General features: G+C 42.2%; 1 protein-coding gene across 1 annotated transcript in view; it reads right to left on the reverse strand.

Annotated features, from left to right (window-relative positions):
• The window catches only part of ADCY10 (adenylate cyclase 10), an 80,535-nt gene extending 56,647 nt beyond the window's left edge, over nucleotides 1–23,888 (reverse strand). Inside the window, exons 1-11 of the mRNA XM_086393942.1 lie at nucleotides 23,612–23,888; nucleotides 22,817–22,921; nucleotides 19,859–19,897; nucleotides 19,513–19,656; nucleotides 17,301–17,506; nucleotides 15,294–15,390; nucleotides 11,152–11,240; nucleotides 8,515–8,706; nucleotides 5,354–5,472; nucleotides 4,062–4,138; nucleotides 1,663–1,852 (exon numbers count right to left, since the gene is read on the reverse strand). Coding sequence (XP_086250068.1) covers nucleotides 1,663–1,852; nucleotides 4,062–4,138; nucleotides 5,354–5,472; nucleotides 8,515–8,706; nucleotides 11,152–11,240; nucleotides 15,294–15,390; nucleotides 17,301–17,506; nucleotides 19,513–19,656; nucleotides 19,859–19,897; nucleotides 22,817–22,921; nucleotides 23,612–23,762 — 1,409 coding nt within the window. The 5' untranslated portion in view covers nucleotides 23,763–23,888. The remainder of the gene's footprint in view (nucleotides 1–1,662; nucleotides 1,853–4,061; nucleotides 4,139–5,353; nucleotides 5,473–8,514; nucleotides 8,707–11,151; nucleotides 11,241–15,293; nucleotides 15,391–17,300; nucleotides 17,507–19,512; nucleotides 19,657–19,858; nucleotides 19,898–22,816; nucleotides 22,922–23,611) is intronic.
• Between the last annotated feature and the right edge of the window lie 639 nt (nucleotides 23,889–24,527).

Consider the following 24,527-nt stretch of genomic DNA (forward strand, 5'->3'; position numbering starts at 1 on the left):
GCCACCAGGGAAGGCCAGACCAATATGAGATACACAGAATCCCTGCCCCAGTTATGTCAGCCACAATTCCCAGTTATCCTATCTGAAGCCATCCTGGATGACAACCTGTTCAACACCAGGCATATGAACAAGCCTAGGCAAGATCAGCCAAATCCAGCCAAGAGCAATTGAACCCCACATATTCATGATATAAATAAAAATGTACTATTGTATACCCCTGAGATTTTGTGGTTGACTATGCACTTAGGCACTCAGTCATGTCTGACTCTTTGCAACCCCATGAACTGTAGCCCACCAGGCTCCTCTGTCCATGGGATTTTCCAGGCAAGAGTACTGGAGTGGATTGCCATTTCCTTCTCCAGGTTAACTATAATGCAACATTACTATGGCACCTGAAAGCAATGTGGCTCCATAAATTACTAGATTTATGAGTATGGACAAGTCATCTAACAAATCTCTGAGTCTCCATTTCTAAATTTATAAAATGGAGTTAATATTAGTTTGTTTCTACCTCATATAATTGATATTGAGGTGAAGTCCCTAATATTTAATAAGGGCTCACAAAAATTATTATTCATTCATTTATTCAAACAGCATTTTACTGATGATCTACACATGCCAAGAACAGTGCTGAGCCCTGGGAATGCAAAGATGAATAATAAAGACTCACTGAACCAATTACAGCCCTAATTCTGTTATCTGACCCTTTAAGGCCTAGATTCTAGCTTGCTAATGTAAGGAATAATACCTTTTCACTTTCCATTCACCAAGCACCACTATATAGAGCTTCCCATGCTGTTCATTCATTTATTCATCGTTATTAATGCCTACCAAGCATTGGGGATATAAGAATGAACACAAAATAATCACTATCCCCAAAAAGCTCCCCGTATAGGAAGTGAAAAGCACACTGAGTCAGTGATTGTTTTGAGTGTTCTAATGCGCTACAGAGTTACACAGAGGAGAGAGCTAAACCGCTGGACTTGGGATTGGGTAGCTTTCAGAGGCAGCTTTAGAAAGGAATAGATCCTTGAGCTGGATTTCAAAAATTGACTGCGGTTTTCCTAGTAGACTGCGGATGGAATGAATGAAAGAGAGGCTAATCCGCTTAGACACCCCCAGAGGAAGGGACATAGGAGAAGACAAGGTAGGAAAGGCAGGTGGTTACTTTGTGTGTCATTGCAAGGAATTTGAACATACCATGAAAATGACTGGAAGGTACTGAGGGATTTTCAGCTCCTAAGTGAGCCCAAACTGGGCTTTGGGAGAATGTGTGTCACTAAGCATCTCGAAGAGGAGTAATCCCTATCAATGGCTGAACACACAGTTGAAGTGATCAATAGTTAATGGTTGGTGATTGGGTTCTTCTGAGTCCAAAGAAATACTCAAATGAGAAGACTCTCTCTTCTTTTTGTACAACCTTTGATAAATTACCATCATAGTCTGAAAACTGACAGTAGACTGGGATCTTCCACCATGTTATACTATCAGTGGGATGGAGGAAGATGAAGGAATTTGAAATCTGGGTCTTGGCCTGGGAAGGACTAGATTTTAATTTTCTGAAATGGCTTCACTCTGAAATTGGTGACCTACTGTTTTTGCTATCATAATTCTCCCACTTCTTTACTAAAAAGTACTGCAAGGTCAATGTCCCACACTCACACTTTCTCATTAAGGCCCAAACACTGATACACTGGTCCAGAATCTGCAACACCTTTCATGACTTTCTTTGGAAGCTCTTTAAAAAAGTAGGCTGGTAGGTTGCTGCCATTGTAGGTGACAGAGTCACAGGTTACGATTCCTGGATAGTACATCATCATTCTGGCAGCTATGTTGACTTTTTGACCAATGACTATAATAGGAAGAAGAGAGAAAGGCAAAAAGCAAGGAGAAAATAGCCATTGAACTCAGTGTAATCCAAGGCATATTGTCCCCAGATGGCATTTTTACCCTTTATTCCATTTGCCTTCACAGATGACACAGCAATCTTACCTTCAACTACCCAGCTTTAGCCAATGGCTTCCCTCATAGCTCAGTTGGTAAAGAATCTGCCTGCAATGTAGGAGATCTGGGTTCAATTCCTAGGTTGGGAAGATCCCCTGGAGAAGGAGATGGCAATCCACTCCAGTATTTTTGCCTAGGAAATCCCATGGACAGGAGCCTGGCCAGCTATAGCCCATGGATATATATAGCAAATATACAGCCCGGAGAAGGCAATGGCACCCCACTCCAGTACTCTTGCCTGGAAAATCCCATGGACGGAGGAGCCTGGTAGGCTGCAGTCCATGGGGTCGCTAAGAGTCAGACCCAACTGAGCAACTTCACTTTCACTTTTCACTTTCATGCATTGGAGAAGGAAATGGCAAACCTACTCCAGTGTTCTTGCCTGGAGAATCCCAGGGACAGCGGAGCCTGGTGGGCTGCTGTCTCTGGGATCGCACAGAGTCGGACATGACTGAAGTGACTTAGCAGCAGCATATATCCAACGGCTATAAGCGTTGGATAACAAAACTTAGCAACTAAACCACATTTTAGAATATACCAGGAGTTAACTAGCCATCTGAGAGCCTAAGGGGATGATCTGCTCAAGGATTAGAAGGGCCTTGAATATGGAGAGGATTCTCTTAAGTGGGATGGTGAGCAGGGCCTGAGGGCTCTCAGATGAGGTATAGTTGGTCTTCTGCTATTTAAGATAGATATACGTAAGCTTGGACACGGACCACTGACCTCCAAAGGAGGCACAAAATTGGGTCTGTATGTTTCTGTGCATGAGCCTTCATTTGATTTTGTAAGAGTAAGTAAATAGGGCTGGAAGGGGTGTAAATTGTAGGATTCATTTAGGGGATATTTCAAGAGGTAGTACACTGCAGTGCACAGACTCTGCAACCAGGCCATGCAGGTTTGGATCTAAGCTCTACCTCCACTATGTGTAAATTACTTAGGCAAAATACTTAAACTCTTCCATGCCTTAGTTTTCATATCTGTAAAGTGGGGTTGATAACAGTACTTCTCTCAGAGGGTAGTTTATGGAGATTAATGAGTTAATACACATAAAGAACTTTGTGAAGTGCTGGGCTGCTAGTAAGCCCTCAATTAATACTACTACTAATTAGGTATTAAATGTTGTACTTTGAGATAAACTTGAATACTCCCGATTAAGATATTCATTTTTTAAAACCAGTTTATTATGGGGAAATTTGACCATACAATAAAACATGGTATCATGAGTCTACATATCTATTACCCAGGCCCCCAAACCATTAACCATCCACTCTCCACCTTGTATTATTTTGAAGAAAATCTCAGAGTTGTATTACTTCAGACATAATTGTTTCAGTATTTTACATACATGCAGTATTTTAAATGTATTATTTCTGAGCATTTAAAACCCTAATAGGATTGAACAGGAAAGAGCAGTGAAATCTTGAGATAACACCTACTTACTTTTGAGATTAGTGCTATTTTTCAGTAATGCCAATATTCATAATTTTAAGAATCAGTCCTCATCTATCCCAGGAATTTAAAGGAATAATCGTTTAATGTTAACAGGAAATTAACATAAAGGCCCATCATTCCCTGAGCTTATGGCCTCCCATTTGTGTGTGTGTGCTTAGTCAGTCAGTTGTGTCCGACTCTTTTGTGACCCCATGAGTTGTAACCTGCCAGGCTCCTCTGTCCATGAGGATTCTCCAGGCAAGAATACTGGAGTGGGTTGCCATGCCCTCCTCCAGGGGATCTTCCCAACCTAGGGATCGAACCCAGGTTTCCCTCATTGCAGGTGGATTCTTTACGATCTGAGCCACCAGGGAAGCATGGCCTACCACGGTTCCCCTCTAAAGACTGCATATTTCTCATACTCAATCATAGACCCAGAAATACACATTTTGTAATCACTGAGGTGTCCAGGGACCAACTGATATGGCTTGGTTTCATCTGGAAGACTGTAAACCTTTGAGCACAGGGTCCCTGTCTCGCTAATTGTTTTCCCTCCTCCCACCCAGTTCAGTGGCAAGGCACAATGTCTGCTGAAAGAAAGATGGACATAAGCTAGTTCAGCACACCTGTATACTCGTGCCTCACAGAGTGTCCAACGATTCCACAGAAGACAATCCCGCTGGTCACGCCAATGGAAACAGTGCTGGCTCCGGGAAGAAAGAGAAAGAGAGTTGTGGGGAAAGAGATGAAGACAATGAACACAGAGAAGGCCCGGAGGGTGGAGACTTGGTGATGAATGGGGTGGGGGAGGGGTAGGAAAGAGTTTTCCAAAAAGAACACTCTTCCTTTGTAGTTAGGTTAGGGCCATTGTACATGGCCTGGAGGCATAAAGGAAGGGCAGTTCGAGACAGAGAACTAAGTTCTTAGAAGTAATAACTCAGTTCACTTTTCTGCTACTTTTAAGTATTCATCTGAGCTATTTTTCTGGAAAATAATCTCATCACCCCAATGTACTTTCAATGTAGAATGATTGTGGTTGTAAAAAAAAAAAATTAACTATCTTTTGTGATTGCTAGAAAGAACTAAGTCATTTTTTCGAAAGGAAATAACTATGTGGCATCAAAAACTAACTTTTCTAATGCATGAAGATGGTTGCATATACAGATGACTAGAGGCTGAGAAGATGGAATACTTAGGGCAAAGGCTGGTATCTGTTGGAGTAGACCAGAGTGGGCCACAAGTCAGGATTATTGGGGTACACAGGGGGAGCCTGAGGACACTGGGCTCTTGGACAGCCAGGGTCAAAAATGTAAACATTATCTTAATAATTTGACTTAGTGGATCATCTTGAGACCAGATCAGTGGTGGTGGTTTAGTCACTAAGTCATGTCCGACTCTTGCAACCCCGTGGACTGTAGCCTGCCAGGCTCCTCTACCCATGGGATTCTTCAGGCTAGAATACTGGAGTGGGTTGCCATTTCCTTCTCCAGGGGATCTTCCCAATCCAGGAATCAAACCTGGGTCTCCTGCATTGCAGGCAGATTCTTTACCGACTGAGCTATGAGGAAGCCCTAGTACTTACTTTATCTCCTAGTTATTAAAAATCATCTCAGGTCTCCAACATAGTTTGGAGTATGACCTCTCCCAGGAAGTAAGCCAGAAGTATAGAGAGACAATCCAGTTAGACCCTCTCTGGTACATTTGAATTTGTTAGGCGTATCCTTTCTCTACCTGGCCTTAACCATCCCCCCATCTGACTGCATCAGGGCTGGGTTTGCTCACCCTACCTGTACCTTCAGTAAATAATGAATGTAGACAGAAAGACAGTCTCCCGCCTTCCTCTTCCCTGACCCTTGTCCTGTCTCCCTATATCCTACAACAGAGTCAGGAATCAGATGGAATCAGGGTCAACACCTACCGGATTTTGTGGACCTGAGAGCAGAAGTCAAATATATCCACAGCACTCTCCAAGGCATGAGTGATTTCATCAGGTGCCTTTTCCCCAGGAAAACCAAAGACACAGAGAAAAGAGCAGCCCTGTGAGGGAGAAAGGCAGCAAACACAACTGGTGGACCGTTAGTTTTAAGCTGGACCATTTAGATGGCCCAGTGGAGGACGGGCAGCAATTTTCACTCTCTGAAACAAATTTCATCAAATATATACCTATTTCAATGTTTTCCCTAGTGGCTCAGATGGTAAAGCGTCTGCCTACAATGTGGGAGACCTGGGTTCAATCCCTGGGTCTGGAAGATCCCCTAGAGAAGGAAATGGCAACCCACTCCAGTACTCTTGCCTGGAAAATCCAATGGACAGAGGAGCCTGGTAGGCTATAGTCCATGGGGTCGCAGAGAGTCGGACACGACTGAGCAACTTCACTTTCACTTTCAAACATTATATAACTTCTCCTGCATTATCAACAGTAGGGTTAGAACCTGAGAGTGTACCCTCCTGTCTACTCTCTACTGTAGCCAAGGTCTTGGGTTGCAAAGTCCTAAGTTTAAGTCCAAAAGCAGCACAGAGCAAAAGGCACCAGCTCTGGGATCAGAAAATATGTGTTCTCATGCCACTTTCCCAAGTGTGGAAACTTGAACAAGTCAATTACACTCTATGAACTTCAGTTTATCAATCTATATACAGGTAAAACTTAGACTTGCTGAGGTTGGTTATGTTACTGAAAAATTAGTATGTTATATTTACATATACACACATGCACCTCATTAACTCTAAAGTTCTCTTCAGATATTGTTATTATTCATTTTTCTTAAGGATAAAGGCTTAAGCTGGGAGTGTTTTTTCTTGGCAAAAAGTTAACTCTTTCAAAGAGACAGTAAACTCTGAAGTTTGGCACTTTCACTATTAGTCCCTTAAAAAATGACTTCAGATGCTGTTTTCTGTAAGAAAATAGTGCACAGTGAATAAAAGTCAATGGGGTAAAAATTTGAGTCTATGTATGTTATATCCTGATAAAGTGCAAAAGAACTATAAAATGCCTCAGTTTCTTCAACCCTCTGCAAAAAGAATCTGACCAAGTACATGCTTAGTCACTAACTCATGTCTGATTCTGCCTGCCAGGCTCCTCTGTCCACAAGATTTTCTAGGCAAGAATACTGGAGTGAGTTGCCATTTCCTCTTCTATGGGAGTTTCTCGACTTGGGGATCAAACCTGCAGTCTCCTGCATCTCCTACTTTGGCAGGCAGACTCTTTACCACTGAACCACCTGGGAAGCCCATCGGACTGAGTGTGCTCAGTCATGCACTCATGTCCGACCCTTTGCGACCCCATGGACTGTAGCCCACCAGGCTCCTCTGTCCATGGAATTTTCTAGGCAAGAATACTGGAGTGGGTTGCCATTTCCTTCTCCAATCTGACTGAGAGTCAGATTCTAATTGGCACTAGGTTCTGTTGTGACATTGGTGGAGCAGGGGGTTGGGGGGAGCCCTGAATCCAGGTCTGTGAAGAGACTAGAGGGTAGCCCCTTTGGGGCACTGGTGGGTTTGCTTTGCCTGGAAATTCTGCCTGGTGGCTTGGCAAAATCTCACGCTGCAGTGAGACTAGCAGCTCTCATCTGCTGAGTGCTGACTTGAATTGGGCATCACAACAGGTGCTTCACACACATATTTTTCAAAACTTTCAACAATCATTTTGGGCAAATACTATCCTCATTTGAATAACGTCCCTATTTTTATACAAAATAAATAGGAACAAACTAAGTCTCAGAGAAGTTCAATGACTTGCTAAGGACACACAGCTGGGAACTGTGGGAGCCAGGAACTGTCTCTCCAGGAATTGTCTGGAGTATCTGCAAGACACTAAAAACTGTTCTCTATGCGTCTATGCTCTTTTCTGATGATACTCATGAATGAATATGAAGAAAGTATCAGACTACACTGGACTGGAGGTCTCCGTTGCCTCAGAACTCCCACAGAACAGAGTATTTTTTCATACAAAAATTAATTATTTCTGCCTGGTTCTGTGACAACCTGTGAGAGTTTCTTACCTCTGCAGCCCAGCCCTAGCTTTCCGTCACTACCAATGCTCACTGTATTTTTTTAATTAGAGAGTGAATGAGTGTGGAGCAGTAATTAAGTGCTCTGCTCTTACAATACAAAAACACCTGCGATGGTGAAATCAATTCTCATGAGCACTACTATGATAATTTATCACATCATTTTTCTCTAAACAGATGAAGAGCAGATTGAAAACACTGAGAGCTAAAGGTGACACCCCCACCCCATCTCAATTAAGGAACTGAAAGGGGAACTGGAAGTGTACATATGGCAGATGAAGATTATAGGAAATTACAGCTTCTAGGTGGAGAGGGCAATGGCACCCCACCCCAGTACTCTTGCCTGGAAAATCCCATGGACGAAGGAGCCTGGTGGGCTGCAGTCCATGGAGTCACTAGAGTCGGACACGACTGAGTGACTTCACTTTCACTTTTCACTTTCATGCATTGGAGAGGGAAATGGCAACCCACTCCGGTGTTCTTGCCTGGAGAATCCCAGGGACGGGGGAGCCTGGTGGGCTGCCGTCTATGGGGTCACACAGAGTCAGACATGACTGAAGTGACTTAGCAGGAACAGCAGCAGCAGCAGGGTATGATGGTTACTAGAAGACTGACCTAAAAATCTCTGGGAGACTCATTATACCCTGGATTCCAGATGTATGTACATATAGTAAAAGCTAGTTGAATACAGTAGTTAAGAGCACAGACCAAGAAGGCACACTACCTGGGTTTGAAAATCCAGTCCACCACTTAATCTTATTTTGTCTCACTATCCTTAGCTTTACCTAAACACCCTCTTCTGTAAAATGGGGACAATAACATAATACCTACCACTTAGAGCAGGCATGTGAAGAAAGAATATATGTAATAGTGTGGAAAACAATGCCTAGCACACATTGAGCACCACATCCACCATGTAGGCTGTTATTAGACTATAAATAAAGACTGATGGGTCTAGGTTAAACATGTCTATTCCTTCTCTTTCTCCCCCGTCCATGGACATAAATCCACGGACATAATGCTAATCTTAAATTATTGGTAGGTTTCCACATCTTTAGTGTGGGAAATTTACCTTGTCAAACATGAAGACTTTGTTGATTTGGCCTTGGAAGACCCTCAGGACAGAATTAATGTGCACGCAGGCATCCTGAATAGCTGAGCCTATGACTTCTGCTTTATCTTGGTCCTTAAACATCAGGTTCACAAACATAACTGTCACTGGGCGAAGCTCAGACAAATAACCCCGAAGCTGTTTGTCATCAATCTGTAATTTAGAGGGAAGCTTTCCTTAACGTGTGTCCTTGGCAGTGGATATTTCCTCCCAATATCATCACCACCACACCCAAAATTATCACTGGGAGGGAACTAGCCTTTTGAGATTCTCTAGGGAAACTGAAGTTATCAAAGTTGGGAGGTAGAACACAGCAGAGCCAGCTGAAAGTCAAAAAGATGGAAATGGAATGAACTATCAAAATCTCTTCCAATAGGAACTTACAAGCCTGCTCATTTTTGCCCAGCCACCACTCCCTTGCCCCAACTGCTAGCTCCCTCAGCCAATATGAGCCATTACAATAAAAGAACTGCTGTTTCTTTTGGCTCTCCAACAATTTAGGAATAAGAAGAGCATGCCGCATAATTCAACCTAATATTTTATAGCAAGGTACTTTTCAGAATATTTCCATATTCCGTCCTCCTTTATCCTCAAATGAAATAAAATTACATTATCCTCATTTTACTAATTAGATAATTGAGGGACGGAGAGATAAGAAAACTTTCCAAGTCATACGGGAAAACAGTAGCAAACAAAATCCGAATCTATGGACTTCTATTTGTAGCGCTCCCTTGCCTCTCTTTGGTGTTGTATTTCACTCAGCTCCCATCTTCACTCCAAGTCTATCCAAAACAGGCACAGGGAAAGGAAAGGTGAGTCTTTCCCAAATTATCCCTGCCTATATCATCAGCCCTGAATTTTGTTAAATTTAAGTACATAACAAAACAATGGGGGAGAAGCACTGCATTTTTTCTCCCCCAGACAACACAAAAGTGTCAGATTCTCCATTGAAAATATGAAACACATCTTCTGGATGAAAAAGGAAATTGTGTATAGGGAATCTTGGAATCATGCTTCCTATCTAGCTGAGGTTTCATGTACTTTTCATAAAAGATGATTTGATAATTTCTTACTCGGCAACATGATCATTTTCTTTGATTTTTCAAATGAATTTAAGTAATAAATATTAAATACATAATACTAAACATGTTAAAGAAATTAAATTATTCCACCAGGCCATGGATTCTGAGTTTTGGTTTGAAAAATTCAACCACATCTTTGTTTGTTAAGTGCGAGGACAGACCTTGGTAAAGCTGTGAAACCTTTGTCTTTTGCCTCCTTTCAGCTCCCTAGCTATTGTTGCTTAGTCCATGGTTGTCATTCCTACTCACAATTTTCACAGTGACTCACAGAATCTCTCTTATATCCCTTTCCTGTAGACCTTGCTCTCAACTAGTAGCAGCTGAAGAAGCATAATATTATCTCTTAGAGGGAGGGAGGGGAAGAGTGGGATGGCTCTCTTGAGCTTCAAAAATCTTAAAGAAGCCAACAATTGCAGACACTAGAGGGAGTGTCTGGAAAATCTCATGAGTGGAGGAGCCTGGTAGGCTGCAGTCCATGGAGTCGCTAAGAGTCGGACATGACTAAGCAACTTCACTTTCACTTTTCACTTTCATGCACTGGAGAAGGAAATGGCAACCCACTCCAGTGTTCTTGCCTGGAGAATCCCAGGGACAGGGGAGCCTCTTGGGCTGCCGTCTATGGGGTCGCACAGAGGTGGACACCACTGAAGCGACTTAGCAGCAGCAGAGGGAGTGTTTCTCAATTGAATGAGAGGTACGGGGGGCATTCTGACAGCTCTTCAACCCACACTGTGAAGGCAGCTGCCCACAGATCAGGCTTATCCCACAAATATTTCCTTTAGGACATAACTGCATTTTGACAGGATTAAGAATTAAAATAGGCATTGTATTAGAGAGGATGTATACAGCCTCTGAAAGAAATGTAGGGTTCAGAGAAAACAGGGTTCAAATCCTAACTACATTTCTTTATAATCTCAGTAAAGTTCATGGTATCATTCTGTCTCTGTTTTCTCATATATAAGGGATAAATACATCTTCCAAGGATTGTGAAGAATAAATACATGAAAGAGTAGAGTGTCTGGCATATGGTGAGTGCTGAGAAATAGTTATAATTTGAACAGTTAATGCATTTGAAAGAACCTAGATCCAAGCAAATGAAAAGGGAAAACTCTAAGGCTGGAGGTACTTCTGAGGGTTCTAATTATCTGTATTAACTTTCAAAGCTTAAGATATAATTCAAGTGACAAGAGAAACAGTATCATTCACTTGCTATGTGACGTGTAAAAAGGACATGTGACATGCTCTTTTTCGTGTGTGTGTGACGTGTTCTTATACGCTTGAGACACTTTCAGTTTGCCCAGTTGTATAAGGCCAGTTTACCCCTGTTGTCACAGTGTAATTATGAGTAATGCCGCCTTTAATTCTTAAAAACATTCTGATTTGAACACACGGAGAATGTCAGTCCCACCTTTTCTATTCCAATGAAACATTTTACAAGCTGCTGATTTTCTTGATCTTAGCAGCTGTCCAAGATCCCTGACACCCTAAAAGTCAATAAATTAAATTATTAAAATACCTGCTTCAATATGCTTTCCATCACATACTTTTGTAGGGACAACTCCAGTTCAGGATCAGACTCTAGCATGCAAGCAAGCCTCAGGAGGTCTAAGAGGGCAGGAGAGGTAGGATCAGAAAGGGAAGCTTGGCTCTGCAATGTGGGAGAGAGGTGCCTCCCAGTCCCCATTCCCTTGGGCAGTGGTCTTCACCGTTTGGTCAGAAAACTCTGGGCTACTTCATGGCCAAATAGGGCCAAGGGAAAGCCAATGAGACGTTCTCAGAAGTTGAGGATTTCCCAAAATTCAGTTGCATGTAGCTCAAAACCCTGTTCTAAATGTCATCACACTTCAGAACTTAAGGAGACTTTCACCTCTATACTTGAGCTAAAAGTATTGTCACAGGTAATGGGAATAAACAGATGAGGGGATGATAATGGAGGACAATGCTGACACAATGCAGGGGATGATTGAGTTGAAAGAGCAGCATGAGTAAGATTTAGGAGACTGGCTTCTGATCCCAAGTTTGATACCAACTTGCTGTGTGACTCTGGACAAGTCACTTCACTGCCCTGGTTGACTCTTATATCCTCATCCAGGAAAAAAAGCACTAGTCTTTCATCATCTCTATGATTATTTTCACTATAATGGTTGATTGTTCCATACTCTATTTGAAGAAATCAAAAAATAATGGAAAGAAATTATGATAGGCTTTCAGCAGGGAATACAATAATGATAATGTGAAAAAGATGAAAAATAACAGGGGAGTCTGAAAAGGATACAAATTGGGGAGCAAATGTTTGTATTGAATGTATTCAAAACCTAGTATATTTTAAATGCTGTGCTAGGCACTGTGTGGGAATAAAAAGTTCTTAGGAAACTGAGTTTTTCCTGGAGGCACTTACACACATTCAAGTATAATATGTATAGAAAAGTTAAATACAAAAAAGACCAAATGGGCTAATAGATTATAAAGACCAGAGACGTTCAGAGAAATCAATGGTCTAGATAAACTGGTTTAATCAGAAAAGGGTTAAAAGGAGAACTAGGAATTTTACTGAATCTTGAATAACTTGTGGCTTTTTACTAGAAGGATCCATGCCCAGCAGATGTAGATTAAAGTCAAGAATGAGCAGAGTATGTTAAAGAATTGGTAAAGACTAAACTGGCATGAGCCCCCATGTGAGTATTGGAGATTAATAAGAAATGACGCTGAGCAGACTGTGGAGAGAAGCAAAGAGCTCAGGAAGAGAGCAGGCATTGTAAAGGTCTAGACGATTATGGCAACAAAGGTTATTTGTTGTTCAGTTGCTCAGTTGTATCCGACTATCTGCAGCCCCATGGATTGCAGTATGCCAGGCTTCCCTGTCCTTCACCCTTCTCCTGCCTGCAATCTTTTTCCCAGCATCAGGGTTTTCACATCAGGTGGCCAAAGTACTGGAGCTTCAGTATCAGTCCTCTCAATGGATAGTCAGGGTTGATTCCTTTTGATCTCCTTGTTATCCAAGGGACTCATGAAGTGAAGAGAAGTGGCTCAGTCGTGTCTGACTCTTTGTGACCCCATGGACTGTAGCCCACCAGGCTCCTTTGTCCATGGGATTTTCCAGGCGTGAATACTGGAGTGGGTTGCCATTTCCTTCTCCAGGGGATCTTCCCAACCCAGGGATTGAACCCAGGTCTCCCGCATTGTAGGCAGACGCTTTACCGTCCAAGCTACCAGGAAAGAGACAAATAATAAGGAATTTGGCCGGTCTTTGCTTCTGATACCAGAGTAACTTTTAAATCTTTGGAATTTCCCAGATAATGAAACTGTCTCTGTTATTCATGGTGGGTCCTTCGGACCACACCTGAATTTATGCTAATGTGATGACTCAGGATAGGGGTCTATCTGCAAAGACCAAGCATGTGTTAAGAGGGTTGTGGCTTTGAACTAGGTGTTAAGGGCCAACCTTCATGACATCTGAGGAGGGAAAAGGGGCTGGAGATTTAGTTCAATTATAAGCCCAATGGGGCTTCCCTGGTGGTTCAGATGGTAAAGAATCTGTCTGCAATGCAGGAGACCCAAGTTCAATCCCTGGGTCTGGAAGATCCCCCCGGGAAGGGAATGGCTACGCATTCCAGTATTCTTGCCTGGAGAATTCCATGAACAGAGGAACCTGGCAGGCAGTCCATGGGGTCGAAAAGAGACAGACAGGACTGAACATCTAACGCTTTCACTTTTCACTATGAGGCCAGTTTTTCATAGTACATGCCTACTTAATAAACCACCAATAAAATATGTGAACCTCTGCTTCCCTGGCTGGTAAATACTTTGATGTGCAAGGAGCGTGATGTGTCCTGACAATCAAGAAGCTTCATATTTGGGACTCTCCCAGACCTCATCCTATGTGTTCAGAGACCAGTACAATACTGGTCCTCATTTGTATTCTTTACAATAAAACCATAATTATAAGCATAGTACTTTCCTGAGTTCTGTTAGTTATTATAGTGAATTATTGAACTTGAGAGCATTGTGAGAACCCTTGGATTTGTAGCCAGTTGGTCAGAAGTGCTGGTGACTTACTAATCTCAGCGCTTGTAGCTGGTGATAAGAGACGTCCTATGGAAGACTCCACCTCTCTGTGCTAACTCCAGGTAGTTAGTAACAGAATTACACTGTGGTATTGCAGAGCCCCAAGTAAGTTATTGAAGGCATGATTAAGATCTAGGAGATGGGATGAGGTACAGTTCAAGGAGTATATCACTAGATTTTTTCCATCCTTGGAGCTTTTGGGTTCTTGGCCTTTCCTGGTCAATTTGCCTACAGTTCCCCTGAGCACTCCTCTCATCCCATTACCTATCGCAGTTTTGTAAAATTACAGTCTAAATTTGTGATGTTCAAAATATTCAAGACCTACACAAAAATGGTGACAAAGAAGAATGTTTCAAAGATGTTTCTGAAGTTTCTAGTCTGGATAAAGGAACAGTTTCAGAGAAAGATAAGTAGCATAGAATTGAGACATTGTTGAAATAAATTTCTAGGCCCAGGACAAGCTGTTCCATATCCAGCATGCCATGTCAGCAAACCAAGACTTAGATTAATTTTTGTGTCCCAGTAAATGCTCCAGTTAACCAGAAATGCAATCACCATAGTCAGCCAATCCCTAAATGCCTAGCCAACTCCCAGCCTTCTTCCCCCAAACAAGACTGACTATATGACCCCAGCCAATCAGATACTTTGTTTGTCTCTTCCTTGTTCTTTACTCTTTAGCCTTTCCTTGTTCTTTACTCTTTACTTCTTGCCTTCCACACCATTTTGCAGAAGGTTGTCTACTTCATGAAGTACTAAAGTTTGTTATCACCAAATTGTCCTGCATTCCTCACACTAGTCCCAGCCCAGCTGCAGTCATAGGGAAATCCAGCATAGATTAATGGTTCCACAAAACACGGGTAGAGAAGACCAGACAGTCCAGGACAGATTCCTGGAATCATCAACATTCAAGGAATAGAACAGGAACTGAAAATGGGTAGTTTGAGGGGTAAAAGCAAAACTAGGAAATAATATTCTTGAACTCAAGGAACGAGGAGAAGATAATACCTAGAAAAGAGAGTAAAGCCAATCATCTAGCTATGAGGCCTGAAGAGAGGTCAGCTGGTTTGGTAAGTTGGTGGCTATTAACACCTTGACATAAACGGTCCTAGGAGACAGGGGGAAAAGTGGACAGAAGCTACATGTCAGGGACTCCAGACTGACAAGTAGGTGAACACATGCTCTCCACCCCCACCTCAAGGTGCATGTAATCAGTGCTAATTGGGTGAATAAATAAAAGAGAGGATAGAAGAAGAGGTAGAGACATACAGGTTACCCTTGAGAAGTCTGGTGTTGAATGTTAGAAGGGAAAAGCAGGAGTCATAGGTTTTTTTTCTTCCTTTTATCATGGAGAAGACTTGCAAATGCTTGGAAGATGAGGGGAACGAGTCATTGCCAAGAGAGAGGCCCAGGACCGAAGGAAGGCTTTACTTAGAACAGCTATTGTGGGGATGGGAAGGAGGCCCCCTTTGTATGCTGCAGGACTGTGAGCTGAACTGAAGAAACCAAGCACTTGTAATGGAGCCCTTGGCATTGGTACAAGACCCTGTGGACCACTGGCAGAGGCAATGGCTCTTGAGTATAGAGGGTACTTACTTTTGTGGTCACCAGAAGGATAGTAATCCATGAAAGCCATACACTTTGTGAAAAATTCATCAAAGTTAAAAGAAGGGGGTGGTTTTAAGAAATTAACCTAAATTAAAAAAAGAGAGAGAGGAAGGGAGAAGTTTTTGGTTATTCTGAGGGTTTCCTGGTCCTTTGAATATAATTTCTCAACAGAAAGGGCAGGGTGTTGAATGTCCCAGACATGATAATCAGACACTGGCATACTTAAACAGTGGAGAGCTTTAATTTGCATGTAATTACATTAAAAATATCTCTGATTAGTCATTAAGATCTCAATCTTCAGTACATACACAGCAGGCCATTCCAGGGAACAAACCTGTATACGCTTCCACTCTTATAACTTTCTTCTTTTTTTCTTATTACTTTACAATATTTTAATTGAAATAATACTTGGTTAAACTGCATACCATTTCTTTCTTACAAGTGTAAAAGGACAAAAGGTGCTGATGCCCCAAAAGGTATTGGGAACATCACCAGTAATAAAATTTGTACCAAGATCATCAACTCCAAGATATGATACATAGAGAATGGCACAACCTTATTTCCTTAATATTTCTGCCTCCAAAAATGGATAGCCTTTAGTCCAATAATGAGAAACTATCAGGCAAAACAAAATCGAGGAACATACACCAAAATAACTGATTAATACTCATGTTAAGTGTCAAGGTCATAAAAGACAAGGAAAAACTGTTTTACAGATTGCAGGAGACTAAGTTAAAAATAACAGTGCAGTGTGAGATCATGGATAGAATCCTGGGAAACTCACCAAGGACATTAGTGGGAAAACAGGTGAAATCCAAACAAGGCCTTTAATTAGTGAATAGTCATGTGAAGAGTTGACTCATTGGAAAAGACTCTGAAGTTGGGAGGGATTGGGGGCAGGAGGAGAAGGGGACGACAGAGGATGAGATGGCTGGATGGCATCACTGACTCGATGGACGTGAGTCTGGGTGAACTCTGGGAGTTGGTGATGGACAGGGAGGCCTGGCGTGCTGCGATTCATGGGGTCGCAGAGTCAGACATGACTGAGCGAATGAACTGAATTGAAATGATACTCTACCAATGTCAGTTTTCAGGTTTTGACTATTGCACTCTGGTTATGAAGAATGTTAACATTTGTGGAAGCTGGCTAATGGATATATGGAAACACTCTATTGTTTCTGAACTTTGCTGTGAGTCTAAGTTTAAAAATTAAAAACAAATTTTGAAGATATAAGTAATGATCGAAGAAGATGGGGGAGCAGGGGCATTGCTATCAGCCAGCTAGGTCATGCAGCCATGATGTGTATTTACTGGAAGAGTGAGTCGGGGAGGCTAGGAGGGGAGTAGACTGATGCATAGGGCATGGTTTGGGGTTCTCATCTTTGCCGGCAACTTCATGCATTCACCATCTATTCTTTCCATCTGCCAAACGGTCCTGTTGCTGGTTCAGTAAGCAGCAGAGCTCTCCTTCCTTTCTCTAATTGGCTATATCCCAGGGACAGTTCTGCTTATAGTCCAGCTTCAACTTAACTACAGTGTTTTCTGCTAGGCAGGGCTCAGGGAAAATTCTTTTCCCTCCATAGTCTTTGCTGTCCCTGCTCGCCTCCAGTTCTCATCCTCTGTGATTACTTGCATTGAGTTAGGAGTGTTGAGGAGAGAACTTGAGGGCGAATGGCAGCCCCCAAAACTATTGTACAACCCTCTGCTCCCAGGGAATAGCCAGGAAATTTTTCATTAAACAAGGGCACTAGTCCCACCAAAGGCCTCCATACCCAAATTCCACATCTTTAGTTACCACAGAAAAGCCTGATCACTTTCTCTTGAACTCACCAGGCTTGGTTCCTCCCAGAGGAGATGTCCTGGGCTAATACTTCTCAATCTATCCCAGACTGACCCCATCCAAGTTGCCAGCTTCATAGAACCAGTGGCTTTTCTGACAGGAGGCCCCTGGCATGGACTGGCAGAACTTTGGACAAGTAGCAGCATCACACCTACCTTAACTGCTCTCTGATCTGGAATCCTCTCAATTTCAATCATGCTCCTGTCACAGAGCTGCCAGCAGTTTGGGGATAGAATGACGTCATTCACCTGTGCCATGTTCTGCGCGAGGCGCACGTCATCTACGGCCTGACCAATCACCAAAAAGTAGTTTCGAGTTTCGTCTCCAAAGACCAACATGCTGATGTGGCCAGCAGCCAGTCCTGGCAGGAAGGCAAGCAAGGGTTTGCATGAGAAGTTTTGGCTTAGTCCCCAGCAGCATGGCTTCTCGGACAATCAGAATCTTGAGCATCTCAGAGAAAAGTCTAGTCTCTAAAATTTTGTATAGAAATCACTGAATGTCTCTTCTGGGCCCAGGCCTTCCCAAACACCTTTGCTCTGGAATCTAGAAAATTAGCTACTTATTTTCCACCTTTTTGTGACATTTAGCTCCCTAGATGGCCATATCACTCCTCAAAGAAAGTTATTTTATTTTTTCTTCAATTCATACTTCAAACTACTTCTTATTTATACAGAGGACAATTTTAATGACTTCTGTTTGGGAAAGATTTGCATTTTATCAGAGATGAGGTTCTAGTTAAAAAGTAACAGGGTGAAATTTCAGGCAACAGATAGACAAGAAAAGGTTGGAGAAATGAGCAGGTATTTTGACCGTCGAGTGTTCCATCCCAAGACTGTGTCTTCTAGTTGTTTTTAGGTTGGGAGCTGAAGATTTTGGTACCAAAACAACAGAAGACAGAATGTTTTAAAATATGACGTGTAAAAAATGTATGTGTAAATGAGCTGTGATACACAGTTCTTTTAAATTACCATAATTAACATAATCAAAGGTTGTTTTTTATCTTTGCTCTGATGTGCTACTTTGTCAAGACTGAATCCCCCTGATATATACATATTACAGGGGGTCTGTTTTTCCTCTGAAGTACATGGATGCCTAGGCTGGTTAAAAGATACTGGTACTTCTTCTTTAATAGCCATTAAGTATGCACCTGAAGGGTCCCCATCATTTTTCAAGAAGAATAATACATCAAAACTCTCTAGGTGGTAACTTGGAAAGAAATATTTAGTATTACAACAAATTTGATTTTTTTTTAACAGAAGATTTAAAAATCTTGGAAAATTTGAATAACCTAAAGCAGAGGTCCTCAACCTCTGGGATCTAAAGCCCGATGATCTGAGGTGGAGCTGATGTAATAATAATAGAAATAAAGTCTACAATAAATGTAATGCAATTGAATCATCCCGAAACCACCATCCCCCCAAGCCAGTCCGTGGAAAAATTGTCTTTCACAAAACCAGTCCCTGGTGCTAAAAATTTTGGGACTGCTGACCTAAATAAAGCTGAGAGCAGTTAACTGGATAACCCCTGATCCATCTTCTTATCACCTCTGATATTCAAGAATTCTAAAGTTTACAGTTAGGTAGACATGAATACCAATAGCACCAGCTGTAACTCATCATTCATACCTATCAGAATTTCATTTCCCACCTGTGAAATAGATCCCACACTGCCTATACCTCAGGACTGTGGTGAAGCAGAAGTGACACTGAGTAATGTCTGCAGTACAATATGGAAATACAGGTGATCGTTATTGTATGTATGAATTTAAGAAGCCCTCTATTAAGTGGAGCTGTGTTGCAGGCTGACCTTTTAAGCTTTTCTTGCACATGAGTCTTATGAAGTAGAGGAGGACTAGTCCTAATACGTTGTTGAATCTATGTAGTCACAAGCTGCTCCCTACTGTGCTTAATAATAATCATTGTTGACAGCAGCAAGACCTAATAACAGCAATAGTAATGATAAAGAGTATTTTGTGGAGTGGTTGTGCCAGGTACTATTCTAACCATTCAAATTTACTTTTTGTAAGAGTTATGAGGTGGATATTAGGAGTTCTCTTAACTGGTAAATGAGGAAACCAAAATTCACCTTCAGGTTAGTCAAAGTTCATGACCTGATGGTGGGCCTGAGTCATGATGTTCCACTGTTTTCTCTTTAGAGGGGCAATTCCTCAGGAGTTAGGACCCATGTTCAAACTGCTATAGCATCTCTTTCTCAAAAGCTTACATATATGTCTCTCTCTCTATATATATATATATATAGAGAGAGATCCTTAATTCCCAGATCAGGGATCAAACCAGTCGTCCCTGCATTGGGAGTGCAGTTTCTTAACTACTGGACTGTCTTAACTACTGGACAACCAAAGCTTACCTATCTTGACTCGGATATCCAGGCCTTCTTCAGACTCCTGGGTCTCAAACAATCCGTGAATCTCCAGGCTACATTTAATGACCACTGTGATGATGTTTTTCAGCTGCTTTCTCTCCACCTTCCACAGGGCTAGCAGTGCATCACCTTGAAAAGACAGACACACTGGGGGCTCCTGACCTGCCCTGGGGTTCCACTCTGTTTTGCATGAAATCCGTACAGAAACTTAGTCTTCAAACATTCCTCTACCCACTGCTACCTGCTGCTCTCTCTGAGATGTCTCCTTTGTCAGAGTATAGGAGCCTTGGCACTTCTTTCTTACCCCTGCCGTCTCAGTAAGCCCTCATACCTGCAAATTTTAAGATGTCTCCTCCAAAAATCAACACTTCTGAGGGAAAAAAAGAAAATAAGGTGAAATGAAACTGTTTTTTATTTTTCTTTCTTTCTCTTATTTTATGAAAGTTTCATGTGTACAGCATAACTTTGGTTTCTGAAAGCCAATAAAAAGAATCTACCCTTCAACAATGGGGTAGAAATCAGGTCAAGTTAAGAGCATCTCAGAGATAGGTTTATACTAAAGATGTCTTCTCAGACAAGGCATTTAAACCCAAGGCTCAGACAAGAATGAGAACAGTGAGCTGGAGTATGTACCTGCTCTGTTTCTGTGAATGGAAAGTAGAAGTTAGGATTTCTCATGAGGCCTGAGGACAACTACCCTCCTCCCATGATAATGAAATGCTCTTTATTGATCTGTGTGTGTTATGAGTCAGGGCTTGACTGAGGGTGGATGAGTGCACGAATGACAGGACTCCATAAGAACTGAAAAACAAAAAACCACAGCTATGGTCAATTTGAATTTTATCACCAACTTGCATTTTGTTTATTTAGGCTTTATGACATAAACAGGTATTTCTCTTCTTATTTTTGCAACATTGAAAATGTGCTAAGTGCAATGCAAAAAGGAACTAGAAAACTGTAGATTTCTGCTTTTAATGAGGATTAAGTGTCATGGCATCTGGTCCCATCATTTCATGGGAAATAGATGGGGAGACAGTGGAAACAGTGTCAGACTTTATTTTTTTGGGCTCCAAAATCATGGCAGATGGTGACCGCCGTCATGAAATTAAAAGACGCTTACTCCTTGGAAGGAAAGTTATGACCAACCTAGATAGCATATTCAAAAGCAGAGACATCACTTTGCCAACAAAGGTCCATCTAGTCATGGCTATAGTTTTTCCAGTGGTCATGTATGGATGTGAGAGTTGGACTGTGAAGAAAGCTGAGCGCTGAAGAATTGATGCTTTTGAACTGTGGTTTTGGAGAAGACTCTTGAGTGTCCCTTGGACGGCAAGGAGATCCAATCAGTCCATCCTAAAGGAGATCAGTCCTGGTGTTCATTGGAAGGACTGATGCTGAAGCTGAAGCTCCAATACTTTGGCCACCTGATGCGAAGAATTGACTCATTGAAAAAGACCCTGATGCTGGGAAGGATTGGGAGCAGGAGGAGAAGGGGACAACAGAGGATGAGATGGCTGGATGGCATCACCAACTCAATGGACATGAGTTTGGGTAAACTCCAGGAGTTGGTGATGGACAGGCAGCCCTGGCGTGCTGCAATTCATGGGGTCGCAAAGAGTCAGACACAACTGAGCGACTGAACTGAACTGAACTGAACTGAAGTGTTGTCTGCTGTTATTGTTGTTGTTATTTAGTTGCTCAGTCATGTCCAACTCTTTGTGACCCCATGGACTGCAGCACACCAGGCCACCCTGTCCCTCACAGGGACACTGTGAGTTGTCTAGTGTTGTCTAGTGGGTGATATTAAGGTATTACAAGGAAACTCAGACCTTGATAATAGACTAGACCTAGGCCTGGAGAATCCCAGGGATGGGGGAGCCTGGTGGGCTGTCGTCTATGGGGTTGCACAGAGTCGGACACGACTAAAGTGACTTAGCAGCAGCAGCAGCAGGACTTACCTTAAAAGAATAAATCCTTTTCTTCATGCATAGTTCAAATTAATAATGCAAACAAGTGGTAGGCAGAGGTTGAAAAGGAGATCAAACTTTTCAGTCATCAGTAAGTACTTCAGAATCCATTATTAGGACATAAATTACTGACAAGTGGATTATAAATCATTCATCTGTTCATACAATGAAATTAAAAGATGCTTGCTCCTTGGAAGAAAAGCTATGACAAACCTAGATAGCATATTAAAAAGCAGAGACATCACTTCACCAACAAAGGTTCATACAGTCAAAGCTATGGTTTTTCCAATAGTCATGTACTGATGTGAAAGTTGGACCATAAAGAAGGCTGAGTGCTGAAGAATTGATGCTTTCAAATTATGGTGCTGGAGAAGATTCTTCAAAGTCCCTTGGACTGCAAGGAGATCAAACTAGTCAATTGTAAAGAAAATCAACCCTGAATATTCATTGGAGGGACTGATGCTGAAGCTGAAGCTCCAATACTTTGGCCACCTGATGCAAAGACTTGACTCTTTGGAAAAGATCCTAATGCTGGGAAAGATTGAAGGCAGGAGGAGAAGCAGGTAACAGAAGATGAGACAGTTGGATGGCAAGACAAACTCAATGGACATGAGTTTGAGCAAATTCCAGGAGATAGTGAAGGACAGGAAAGCCTGATGTGCTGCAGTCCATGAGGTCACAAAGAGTCTGACACAACTTAGTGACTGAACAACAACAACATTTATAACATATCCTCTTAATGACTGTGTTTGAGTTATACTGATGCTAGCTTTTTGGAGTTATTGAACATAACTAAAAGTATTACTGCTAAGTCGCTTCAGTTGTGTCCGACTCTGCATGACTCCATAGACGGCAGCCCACCAGGCTCCCCCGTCCCTGGGATTCTCCAGGCAAGAACACTGGAGTGGGTTGCCAGTTCCTTCTCCAGTGCATGAAAGTGAAAAGTGAAAGTGAAGTTGCTCAGTTGTGTCCGACTCTTAGCGACCCCATGGACTGCAGCCCACCAGGCTCCTCTGTCCGTGGGATTTTCCAGGCAAGAGTACTGGAGTGGGGTGCCATCGCCTTCTCCGAAAGTATTACTACTATACTTCTTTTCAAAGTAATCTCTAATTTAGTCTTGTAACTAATACAAAACTAATCCCTCAGTCTGTGTTAGTGAGATTTGATTACATTCCTTCACTTGTACTATATTATATTTCAAAAAAGACTGGTTTCATACACATTTCATGGAGACAATGAAGAGTACTAAGCAACAGTACTCTCTCAGGTTGTAACCACCAAATACAGAAAACAATGCATATGCTTAAGTCAGAAACACTTACTCTCCACTATTGCACTTATGTAGTGGTTGAGGATTTCCACCAGCTGCTCAGCCCCTCGGTCCATGTACATGGCTGTGCTGAACTTCTCAGTCATTGCAGTAAAACCTGGAACAATTGTGCAGCTCGTTTCCTTGGGTGCTTGGAGGAACCAAACAGTGTCAGGAGAAGAGGACCACACTCGCTAGCAATGGGCCTCAGCTTTTAAGAACTGGCAGTGTTTCTTTTAAATGATCTTTGTGGCAGGCCAAGTGTCAGATATTGGGTCTCCTCTATCTATATTTATTATCTTAGGGGTCAAGGAAAGGCACCAGATAACTCTTCCCTCCTAACTTCCCAACGTGAACAGGGGTGACTTCAGTTTTAACTGGGTATAGAACTTCCATTTCATGATAATGAAAACACATAAAGTTCTATGACTTCTGAAGAGATGGTAGGTTTCCTCTTAAGCTGTAAATAACATCAGAGAGATCATTTCCAGAGGTCAATTTTGCCTGGGATGGTGTAGGCCTTGGAGGCTGAGTCAGTGAAGTTGGGACAGGGACACTGGAGCCTGAAGTACCAGGCCCAGGACTTAGGCATCTTAAAGATTTGCCCATCACTGGCCATGCCAGGCAAAGGAAGATGAGAGGGAGCCAGGTCCATAAGCCAGGTCCTCCCTCCTGTCTTCTCAGTGGGAATATTTGCAATAACAGCACAAAAACTCTGAAGCAGCACCCCTACTCTGCAGTCAAGCACTGTTTGTGATTTCATGCAAACCTACTGTTCACCCACATTAAACATCCCTTTTGTGCTTGCCTGAAATATCAACAAACATCAAGACTCCATCAAAATTATCCACAGAAGGTCTCTCTGGAGAGAAATCTCCATAGACAATGAGGTCCGGTAAATGAGCTGCTATTTTGACGATGGCCCGGTCCTGTGATTCAAGTTCTCTTCGAGTGTTCATGTTCAAGGCAAATATTCTGGATTGTATGATCACCACGAACAGTCCTGAATGTACTTTCTAGAAAACAAAGCTGAAATTGGAGGCAATCTGACTTATATTCATTCACTCACTTTCCTATTTCTTTTTCCCCATCTTCTCTAACCTGCAAAATGCTCATTTAAGCGGTTGATGTGAGAATGACTGACTTGTTGACCATGCATTTGCATGAAAGGGTGAGCCCTCGGGGTGCAAGCGCTGTGGCAGAGGGGCCAGTAGCACGATTGCTTTGGTCCAGGCCCCTTTCCTTTCTGTCCTTATGTTCCCTCTTTCCTTGCCCCTTCGTCTCTTATTTTTTCTTTCTCTTTTTTGAAAACTAAAAAAGAAAGCATAAACAGGAGTTTATGTGTGTGAATATTTATAGAAAAGTGAACGTGAGAGTCGCTCAGTCATGTTCGGTTCTTTGTGACCCCGTGGACTATACAGTCCATGAAATTCTCCAGGCCAGAAGACTGGAGTGGGTAGCCATTCGTTCCCTTCTCCAGGGGATCTTCCCAACCCAGGGGTCAAACCCAGGTCTCCCTCATTGCAGCCGGATTCTTTACCAGCTGAGTCACCAGGGAAGCCCCATTTATAGAAAGGTAAATAGCAAAGTGGAGGGTCATATATAAGCAAGAGATGAAGTATTCTAAGGTATAGGTATAAAGAAATAGAGAAAAAGAATTAAAAGGGGTGTGTGTATGTGTGAATATAAGACTTTTAAACCATAAATGGAAGGAAACGTGGAAA

The sequence above is a fragment of the Bos grunniens genome, chromosome 3 (assembly GCF_055505025.1).
Source record: "Bos grunniens cultivar Pamir isolate PY7600 chromosome 3, Bosgru_T2T1.0, whole genome shotgun sequence".
In the NCBI taxonomy this organism is placed as follows: domain Eukaryota; kingdom Metazoa; phylum Chordata; class Mammalia; order Artiodactyla; family Bovidae; genus Bos; species Bos grunniens.